Source organism: Hordeum vulgare, chromosome 7H, assembly GCF_904849725.1.
Source record: "Hordeum vulgare subsp. vulgare chromosome 7H, MorexV3_pseudomolecules_assembly, whole genome shotgun sequence".
NCBI classification, from domain to species: Eukaryota; Viridiplantae; Streptophyta; class Magnoliopsida; order Poales; family Poaceae; genus Hordeum; species Hordeum vulgare.
Window position 1 is genome coordinate 326,542,842 of NC_058524.1, and position 11,442 is coordinate 326,554,283.

The following is an 11,442-nucleotide window of genomic DNA, read 5'->3' on the forward strand; positions in this document are numbered from 1 at the left end:
GTCTTCATTGGTTGAAGAAAAAACGTTACTTTGTGTGTTGCACATCTAAATCATCAATTTGGCATAAGTGTTAGGATCTATGCCTGATACATCTCCAACGCATCGATAATTTATGAAGTATATATGCATTGTTTGCCTATGTTTACAATACTTTTATATGGTTTTACTGCACTTTATATGATTTATTTAGAAATAACCCGGACTGACTTTGTTTTCAGCAGAACTATCATGGTGTTGTTTTTTGTGCACAAATAAAAGTTCTCCGAATTGAATGAAACTTTTTGACATTTTTTTGGAGGAGAAGAGAAGTTATGGATAAAAGAACAACCAGAGGTGGGCCCTGGTGCCCACTAGAGACGAGGCCACGCTAACCCCCCCTCTGTTGCTATGGTGTCTAGTGGGCCACTCCTGCCCCATCTTGGTGTGATTCCAATGCCCGGAATCCTAGAAATACATAAACCCCCAGAAATAACCCTAAACGAGAAGTTCCGCGGTCGGAGGGCCATTGTATCCATGAAAAAACAATCTGGAGATGTGTCGGTACCGTGTCAGAGAGGGGAAATCATCTCCGGTGGCCATCTTCATCATCATGACGGCCACCATGACGAGGAGGGAGTAGTCCACCCTCCTCGTCATTTCTATTACTATTTGATCGGCATTCTAGACTACTCCCTCCGGTGGCAAAAACAGTGCTACTAGAGTTTATTTCCCCATTTGATCGGCATTGTTAACCGTTTTAATAGAATAGTAATAGGAAACAAACAAATTGATCACTAATGTGCTAAGTAACATACCCCCCAATGCACTTCCTTCTGATTTATCTGTTTTGCCAAGTCCTTACTAGTTCCAACCAGAGCAACAACATCGGCGTCATCAGAGATCAATGAAGGCTGCCCAGCAGATACTGCCAATATAGCATAGAGAAAAGTGGTGGAAAAGATTTGAGAAGTGAGGGTAAGTAAAATGTGTGATATAATCTCAACAGCCTGGGAACTGTACCTTCAAAAATTATCCTTTCATTGATTATTCCAAGCATCACAAGAGCTTGTGTTTTCTAGAGATACTGGAGAAGTAATTCATACGAATACTGCAATGAAACGCGAGGTGGGAACTTTAAACAGAACAGTTGAAATATTTTCTAGGAAAGACAACATTGCAGCAAAGAAAAAAGGTGGGATCATGATGCATCATGCAACGAGTTTGACAATTGAACTAAAAATCACCACTTGGAATGTGCTTCGACAACAACATCTGTGAGAAACTGATCTATACACGGTCAGTGTCTCATATTTGACACTCGCATTCAGTATATGCATTAATTATATTATCATGATGATGTAGCGCTACTCCTATTTGCAACTGTTCTTTGTAAGAGAACACCTTGATGCACGACTTGATGTTTTCGGTAGGCTTGACCAGCTTCCAAAAGTTGAGATTCAGCCTGGCACTGCCAGCTTCATAATCACCTTTTTCAGACTGCAAGAAAAAAAGCAATTAAATCACTCAACAGTTCAGCTATAATGCAAATTAATAGCATGCAGTGCCTCATATTAATTGGGAAAGCATGTGATGAAGGTGACAGATATTGTGCTCAAAGGAAGCCCCAACATATGTCGTGAATCACATAATGTACATTATACTACCAGGCATACGACATACCTAGATGCTACCCATATGCCGTAACAAACAGTAGCTTGATTTCACTGATATTTGGGAGATATGGCATATAGGCTACAGATTACCATGTGTAGGGATAAACAAAGTACCAAGTAGTCCATTAGTACAGAAAAACTGCAACTAAGGTTGCCTCGCTGTTACAGTTCATGTATAATAAATTAAGAAGAGAGGCTACAGATTAGAGCTGCAGTGTAGCTCTCCTAACACATGCATGACTTTCCAAATACATTCTTCAAGAAGAATTTTCAGACATAAGTCATTACACCTTCTTTGTAATTAGTTAATCAGACACAACTGCCTGATCTGATGCAACATCAAAGCAAAGCTTCGATATGGCATAATGGCGTGCTATACAGACCTCCAGATAACTATAATGCAGCAATAATACAGGCCCTGATATGCCATAACAGGTGCTGGGTGTCACTTGTAAAATTCACAACAGAAATACAGGCCCTGAAGGTGGGGATTGCTTTCCCAAAGTTGGTGTAGTGTGAGTAGAGAAAACCTGATGCCTGATAATAAATAGAATGCTTGACATTTAAGCTGTAATTGATGAAAGAAGTTATATATCATATTTGCCAATTATGCCTAGTCATGTACTCATGTTATCATGACCTTATGCTTGGCCAAATTACTTATGATAGCCTCCCTAGATAAAGAAAGAAATCACATTTCACAAAATTGACTCAACAAAGCTATCCAAATTAGTGATCAATACTTTCACACGTCAAATTACGAGAATGTAACAACTACCAAGTAGCCTAGTACTGCAAAGACCAGAGAAAGGTCAAAAATTGAGATGGTGTATGCGCTATGCAGCCTCTCTCAGAGTCTGAATGATGCCATGACAAGTTGCACAGTATTGCCAGAGATGGCAGCCGACTATTCATGTGCTTGCTACCATTGTCGACCGTAACTAAACATAGTTCCAAGCAATCAAGGCTGCCGCTGAAGAAATCATACACATATTCCACATTGACGGAGGTCCTAACCATGTGTGCATATATTACCCTAAAAAACATGTGCATATATCGTGAGATTTGCTCTTTAAAATAAAGTGTTCCAGGAGTGAGCCATGTCAAACAACTTACTATTAATCCATGGAGAAGTGCCTGATAATTTTAGAGTATTATGGTAAAATACCACACAGACCTCCAAAAAACTGTAGGTTGCATCATGTGTAAATTAAATACAGGAAGTCAGAAACGAGCACTGCATTCAACTTGCAACATCCACAGCAAGAATACTGCTAACTAGTAGAGTATGATATACTCCGTATGACACGATGTGAGATGCGAAAACAAGAAAGTATGGGTTTACAACAAGTAACTAAGCAAAGCAATCGACATCAGGATAAGTGCATAGTACGTTATCTGCTGCAAATAATCAATCAGAATTCAGAAGCTGAAAACACACCATCTGAAGTGAACAAAAGCTACAAAGATTATACACATAAGAAGACATAGTGGAAACCGGTCGGTAAGAATGTAAGGAGAACATGAAATGAAAAGAAAAGAATTACCATGATGTGCAGTGCCTCCAAATTGGGAAAGTAGGCGAGGAAGGAGGGAACCATCTTGGCATTGGTGTGGTTTCCGAAACGCACATTCAGACTCAGGAACTTGACGTTGGTGGCCATGCTGCCTGGGCTGGCCTGGAACGAACCCAATTGAATTTGAACAAAGAAAAAAAGGTCACACATTTAGTCATCACGCTCGTCCATCCATTAGCAGGACATTTTGCTAACTGAACAAATTGTTAGACTGCATGCAGGCTAGAGATGTATGTACAGACCATGCCGATGGTGTCTCCGAAGACTCCGATCTCTAGGATGGTGTTCCCTGGCTCCAGCATTCCTAATGCTTGCAGCTTGGGAGCATCGCCGATCGTGACCCTGGTGCACAAGCCGTCGGCGTTGCTCCGGAACCCCTCCAGGATGAGCCGCTCGAGCCGAGGAGCCTCCACCACGGCGATGTCCTCCAGAACAGAGCCGCAAATTTGGACGCACCGGAGGCTCTAGCTGATGAGGCCAAGTCTCAGCCCCTTGCTGGATCCATGGATATTCAGTGTCTCCTGGACGGGGCCGCCGCCGCCGCCTCCAGTGGCATCCCCGCCACCTCCAATGCCAACCCCGTCACCGCCGCCGCCGCCTCCCCTACCGCCCTCGCCCCCTCCCCTGCCCGCCCGCCTCGGCATCATTGGCGAGGACGGCGCTATGCGGGACGACTTTGACATCAGCGCCGGCGTCAACGAAACCGATCTGGCCACCGACGAAACCGATCTGGCCGCCGCCGGTGAGGAGCTCTGCCGGTTGCGGCGGGGATCCGGTCTTATCCGTGCGGGAGGAGGCGGCACGGGCAAGGAGAGGAAACATATCGAGGGAGGGAGGGAGGAGAGAAGTGGAGGAGAGGAGGAGGCGGAGCAGCGCGGCCGGCGGCGTGCAGGGCTAGGGTTTGGAGGGAAACCAGGCTGCAGGAAGAGGAGAGTGGCGGCCAGGTCCTTTCCACAGAGCGCGGGGACTGGCATGGGGATTTTAGCGGGGGTGATAGCAATCGCGCATCCCCACGGGTGTGCCATTAGTAACCCTGGTTACTAATGGCGCATCAGCTGGTGGTCCGTCATTATTAGTTTTGCAAAAAAAAATATAGTAGTGGCGCACCACCTTAAATGCGTCATCAGTAACCCTGGTTACTAATGGCGCACCAGCTTCTCGTGCGCCATTAGCAGTTTTGCAACAACAAAAAAATTATAGTAGTGGCCCATTGGGTGAGTGGTGCGTCATTACTAGTTAAACTAGTAATGACGCACTCTGCTCCAGTGCGCCATTAGTACTTTTGCAACAAAAAATTTATAGTAGTGACGCACCGAGTGTGTGGTGCGTCATTAGTGTCCATCACACTAATGGCACACCTGCACATGATGCGCCATTGCTATATAGTAGTGGCGCACTACTTGTCTGGTGCGTCATTAGTATCTATATCATCTATAGCCCTTTTCCTAGTAGTGTTGTATTTAATCTCTCTCTCTCGTGTTCTTGAGATGTCGTGATCTTGATATATCACGGGACTTGTTAATATAGTTGGATCATATAGTGTTTGTCACATCCTATTATTATGATGAATTGAATCTTTCACATTAAGATCTTATTATGTTGGATTGAACATACAGGTTTGAGAGCACATAATATATGCCTTGCATGCGGATACTTGTAGTGACATTGGGTTATTCAAGTGATTCACTTTATATATGTTGTGGCATCAACTCACGGATTCCCGAGGTGACAATGGGGTAATCTAGACATAGGGGTTGATTGCACACTTTCATACTATTGTTCTCTAGTAGAAATCCTGGTGTGCTCCTTGGAGTTCTTTGTGTTGGGTTGAGTATTATGGATCTTAATTTGTTATGGTATTATTGTAGTACAAACTCTTGATAGATCAATATGAAAGGATAACTTGTTATCTTAGTATAAACTGTTGGAAAGATTGATCGAAAAGAATAACTTTGAGGTGGTTTCGTACCCTACAAACCATTTCTTCTTATGTTCTCCGCTAGATAGGAACTTTAGAGTGATTCTTTATCGCACGTTGAGAGAATGTTATATGATCTAACTATGTTAGCATTGTTGAGAGATTGCACTAGAGAAAGTATGGACCCTAGGCCTCATTTTCAAGCATTGCAATACCGCTTATGCTCACTTTTGTCACTTTCTACATTGTTCTTTTTACATTTTCGTATTACAAAAATCAATATCTACTATCATTACTGCACTTGTATTACCATCTCTTCACTGAACTAGTGCACCCATACAATTTACCATTGTATTGGGTGTGTTGGGGACACAAGAGGCTTTTTATTATTTGGTTGGAGGGTTGTTTGAGAGAGACCATATTCATCCTATGCCTCCCATGGATTGATAAACCATAGGTCATCCACTTGAGGGAACTTTGCTACTCTCCTACAAAACTCTGCGCTTGGAGGCCCAACACGAGTCTACAAGAACAAGTTGTGTAGTAGACATCTATGTCCTTTCACAGAATGTTCGAACATTCTACGATATTTAGCTCACATCGCGACTTCCAAAATATCTTTTCATCCAAGGGCTTGGTGAAGATATCATCTAGTTGTTCTGCAGTATTCATGTGGTCGATGTAGATGTCACCCTTGTGTACATGATCACGAAGAAAATGATGACGAATCTGGATGTGCTTGGTCTTTGAGTCTTGAATTGTGTTTGTGAGCAATCTTGATTGCACTCTCATTGTCGCAGTAGAGTGGCACATTCTTCACTTTGATGTCGTAGTCCTTGAGGGTCTGCTTGATCCACAACAGTTCACCACATCACGAGACAATAGCAATATACTTAGCTTTAGTAGTAAAAAGTGACATGCAGTTCTGTTTCTTCGAGGACCAACGGACCACGGATCATCTGCGGAAATGGCATGTGCCTGATGTTCACTTGCGGTCCACCCAATCACCAGCATAGTCTGAGTCCGAATATCCAACGAGATGAACATTTGAGCCCTTGGGGTACCATAATCCAAGTGTTGGTGTGTGAGCTCGATATCGAAGAATATGCTTCACAACCTTATGGTGTAATTGCTTTGGTGTTTCTTGGAAATGGGCTCACATGCAAACACTAAGCATAATATCTCTCCTAGATGCGCATAGGTACAATAAGGAGACAATCATGGAACGATATACGTTTTGATAAAAATCTTTACCATTTCCGTCAGTGCAGAGGTGGCTGTTTGTGGGCATTGGAATCTTGACACCTTTGCAATCTTGCATGCCAAAAAATTTCACGACATTCTTGAGGTATTTGTCTTGAGTGATGAAGATGTAGTTAGGTTGTTGACGAATTTAAAGACCTAGGAAGAATTTTAACTCACCCATCATGGACATTTGATATTCCTCACTCATCATGTAGCCAAATTCGTCACTATAACGTTTCTCAGTTCAACCAAAGATAATATCTCTACATATATTTGACACACGAATAGTTCATTGTCATAGGGTTTTATGAAAAGAGTTGGGTCCAGTTAACCGGGTTTGAAGCCTTTCTTAATGAGGAATTCCTTCATAGTGTCATAACATGCCCGAGGGGCCTCCTTGAGTCCATAGAGAGCCTTGTTGAGTCTGAAGACTTTGTCATGATACTTTGGGTCTTCAAAACATTGGGACTGAGCAACATATACTTCTTCCTCAAGCTTACCATTGAGGAATTCACTTTTCACATCCATTTGATATAATGTGATATTATGATGGTTAGCATAATCAAGCAATATACAAATAGCTTCAAGTCTAGCAATAGGTGCAAATGTTTCATCAAAATCAATTCCATCAATGTGTGTGTAGCCCCGTGCTACAAGGTAAGCCTTATTCCTCACCACTTGACCATTTTCGTCTTGCTTGTTGCAGTAGATCCACTTGGTACACATGATGTTGTGCTTCTGAGGATCAGGCCGCATGACAAGTTCCCACATGTTGTTGAGCTTGAATTGATGTAATTCCTTTTGCATTGCTTGAATCCACTCAGGCTCCATAAAAGGCTTCACCAACCTTTGAGGGTTCTGTGATATAGAAAAAATAGAAATTCCCACAAAATTTAGTTAAATGTGAAGCTTTTGAGCGACTAAGAGGACCTGATGCACTGATGTCGTCAAGGATTTTGTCAATTTGCACTTCATTTGCCACCCTTGGATGAGCACGTTGACGACTTTGTTGAAGTTGAGGATTTTCATCAGCACCATTTTCCTCACATGCACCAGTACAGATTTCTTCATGGTTCGGGATGACTTCCTCAGCAACTAGAGATTCTTCAGTGGGTATGATATCTTTAGTAGCCTTGAACCTAATGGATTCCTCAGGATGCATTTTAGCTAACACAGGAGGTAGGTGCTCTTTTGCTAGTCGTTAGTTTAATCAAACTGCACATCTACAGTTTCAACAACTCTGTCGTGGTAGTTGTTGAAGACTCTGCAGGTGTGCGGGTACTTTCTGTAACCAAGCATAAAACCCTCATGTGCTTTCGGTCCAAATTTAGAACTATGCTGAGCATCTCTAATCCAACATCTTGCACCCAAGACTTTGAAATAACATACATGAGCTTCTTGTCAGTGAGGAGTTCATATGAAGTGTTCATGAAAAATTTGTGAAGATATACCTTGTTGATGATGTGGCATGAAGTGTTGATTGCCTCAGGCCAGAAATGATGAGGAGTTTGGTAATCTTCATGCATAGTGTGAGCCATCTCAACAAGAGTTATATTCTACCGCTCCATGATGCCATTCTGTTTAGGAGTATATGGGGCATATATGTCATGAGTAATACCAAGTTCATCAAGATAATCATCAAGACCAGTGTTCTTTAACTCGGTCCCATTATCTCTCTTGACACCGAAATTCATCCATGCCCTTGAGGAAAATATCATCTCAAGACTTCCTGCACTTCAGTTTTGTAACACATAATATGCACCCAAGTGTAATGTGAATAATCATCAACAATGACAAAGCCATATTGATATGAGACATTGGTTAGTGTGGCATAATGAGTGGGTCCAAAAATGTCCATGTGAATCAATTCAAAGGGACGATTGGTAGTCATGATAGTTGAAAGGATCGATATGATTGACTAGAGAGGGGAGAATAGGCAACTAACAAGTTTTAAGCTATTCTTTAACCAACTTAGATTTAGCTAACAACAATAGGTTATTTAGATATGCAACTAAGAGAGAAACCTATATGATGCTAACAACAACTATAATAAGAAATAAGTAAATACAAGTAAGGGTAAGAAATAACCACAAGTGGAACCGACGAAGACGAGGATGTGTTTTAGAAGTTCCTTCACTTTGAGGGTAAGTACGTCTCCGTTCAAGCGGTGTGGAGACACAATGCTCCCCAAGATGCCACTAAGGCCACTGTATTCTCCTCACGCCCTCACACAATGTGAGGTGTCATGATTCCACTAAGTGCTGCCCTTGAAGGCGGTTACCGACCTTTACAAACAAGGTTGAGGCAATCTCCACATCTTAATTGGAGGCTCCCAAAAAGACCATGAAGCTTCACCACAATGGAATGTGGCCTTGAGTTGACCTCTTCCGTTTAGGGTGCTCAAACACCCAGGAGTAACAAGATCTACGAGGGATTAATGGGGAGAACAACTTCTCTCTTGGTGGAAGTGTGGGGGAGGGCCTTCTCGTCCATACCCTAGAGAATCAGGAAGAGTTGATGGCTAGGAAGGTAGATCGGGCAACTTTGAGCTTTTGGAGCAACAATGGAGCTGGAGAGGAAAAAGGTGAAGTCTCCTCAGGGAAGAAGACCCCTATTTATAGTGGGGGGGATCTGGTCGTTACCAACCCCTACTGGCCCAACTAAGCGGTAGTACCGTGCACGAGGGTGGTACTTCCGCTGGGGGCGGTACAATCGTCTAGTAGGGGCGGTACTTCTGCTCGGCTAGTACGAGGGGAGGTACGATGCCACAGAGAAATATTAAGAGGAAGTGTGCGTGATAGAAGGGGGTGGCAGTACCGCTAGAGCGGTACTACCGCTCCCCCTGGGTGGTACTTCCACACAAACAAATAACCCCCCCCCCCCCCCGACACGAGAGAAGAAAAACAAGCGGAAGAAGGCCCAACTATAGTGGGCGGTAGTACCGCTGGAGCGGTACTACCATTCACCAGGGTGGTACTGTTGGGTAACGTAGCAAAAATTCAGAATTTTCCTACGCCATACATAGATCTTCCTATGGAGAAACCAACAACGAGAGAGGGGTAAGAGCATCTTCATACCTTTGAAGATCGCTAAGAGGAAGTGTTGCTAGAACGCGGTTGATGGAGTCGTACTCGTTGTGATTCAGGTTGCGGTGTGATTCCTATCTAGTGCCGAACCACGACACCTCCGCGTCCAACACACTTGCAGCCCAGTGGCGTCTCATGCACCTTGATCCATCTAGGAGGAGGGAGAGGTTGGGGAAGAGCTCTGGCAGCATGACGGCTTGGTGGTGATGGAGCTACGAGGTCTCCCGGCAAGACTTCGCCAAGCACCGTGGGAGAGGAGGGAGAGGAGAAGCAGGGCTGCGTCGAGAGAGAGAGAATTGCGTGTCTCGAATGTACAAAACCTCCACTATATATAGGGGGAAGGGGAGGGGGGCGCACCCTTTAAGGTTCCCACCCCCAAAGGGTGCGGCAACCCTAGATGGGAGGTGCAGGGCGGCGGCGAGGGGAGGAGAGGGGGTGGCACACCCCTAGGTGGGCCTTAGGCCCACCAGCGCTAGGGTTCCCCGCCCCCCTTCCCTCTCTGGTGCACCTTGAGCTGGGTGTGGGGGGCGCACCATCCCACCCAGGGGCTGGTTCCCTCTCACACTTGGCCCATGTAGCCTCCCGGGGCTGGTGGCCCCTCCCGGTGGGCCCCCAGAACCCTTCCGGTGGTCCCGACACATTGCCTGTGGTGCCCGAAACATTTCCGGCGTCCAAACCCATCCATCCTATATATCAATCTTTACCTCCAAACCATTCCGGAGCTCCTCGTGACATCCGGGATCTCATCCGGGACTCCGAGCAACCTTCGGTAACCTCGTACAACAATTCCCTATAACCCTAGCGTCATCGAACCTTAAGTGTGTAGACACTACGGGTTCGGGAGGCATGCAAACAAGACCGAGACACCTCTCCGGGCAATAACCATCAGTGGGGTCTGGATACCCATGGAGGATCCCACATGTTCCACGATGATCTCATCGGATGAACCACGATGTCAAGGATTCAATCAATCCCGTATACAATTCCCTTTCTCTATCGGTATAGAACTTGCCCAAGATTCGATCGTCGGTATCCCCATACCTTGTTCAATCTCGTTGCCGGCAAGTCTCTTTACTCGTTCCTTAGTACATCATCCCGTGACTAACTCCTTAGTCACACTGAGCTCATTATGATGATGTTCTACCGAGTGGGCCCAGAGATACCTCTCCGTCACACTGAGTGACAAATCCCGATCTCGATTCGTACCAACCCAACAGATATTTTCGGAGATACCCATAGTGCACCTTTATAGTCACCTAGTTATGTTGTGACGTTTGATACACCCAAAGCACTCCTACGATATCCGGGAGTTGCACAATCTCACGGTCGAAGGAAAAGATACTTGACATTAGAAAAGCTTTAGCATACGAACAACACAATCTAGTGCTAAGCTTAGGATTGGGTCTTGTCCATGACATCATTCTCCCAATGATGTGATCCCGTTATCAATGACATCCAATGTCCATGATCAGGAAACCATGATCATCTATTGATCAACGAGTTATCCAACTAGAGGCTTGCTAGGGACACATTGTGATCTATTTATTCACACAAGTATTATTATTTCCTATTAATACAATTATAGCATGAACAATAGACGATTATCATGAACGAGGAAATATGATAATAACCATTTTATTATTGCCTCTAGGGAATATTTCCAATAGTTTCCCACTTGCACTAGAGTCAATAATCTAGTTACATTGTGATGAATCGAACACCCATAGCATTGTGGTGTTGATCATGTTTTGCTCGTGGAAGAGGTTTAGTGGACGGGTCTGCAATATTCAGATCCGTGTGTACTTTAGAAATATCTATGACTCCTCTCTAGACCTGGTCCTAGATGGAGTTTTAGCGGCGTTGGATGTGCTTGGTCTTCCTGTGAAATCTGGGCTCCTTGGCTATGGCAATGGCTCCAGTGTTATCACACAAGAGTATCATCGGACCTGACGCACTTGGAACCA

At 44.3% G+C, this 11,442-nt stretch overlaps 1 protein-coding gene across 2 annotated transcripts; it reads right to left on the bottom strand.

Annotated features, from left to right (window-relative positions):
- Positions 1–1,000: 1,000 nt before the first annotated feature.
- On the bottom strand, positions 1,001–4,177 carry LOC123411702. 2 transcript variants are annotated; one of them, XM_045104663.1, is made up of 4 exons: positions 3,472–4,176; positions 3,200–3,331; positions 1,381–1,476; positions 1,001–1,087 (listed from the first exon to the last, which is right to left on the bottom strand). In XM_045104663.1, the coding sequence occupies exons 1-4, from the start codon at positions 3,529–3,531 to the stop codon at positions 1,055–1,057; spliced, it is 321 nt and encodes a 106-aa protein (XP_044960598.1). In that variant the 5' UTR covers positions 3,532–4,176; the 3' UTR covers positions 1,001–1,054. The 2 variants fall into 2 exon arrangements, with proteins under 2 accessions (XP_044960598.1, XP_044960597.1); XM_045104662.1 differs by lacking the exon at positions 1,001–1,087 and having other exon boundaries at positions 1,188–1,476; positions 3,472–4,177.
- Between the last annotated feature and the right edge of the window lie 7,265 nt (positions 4,178–11,442).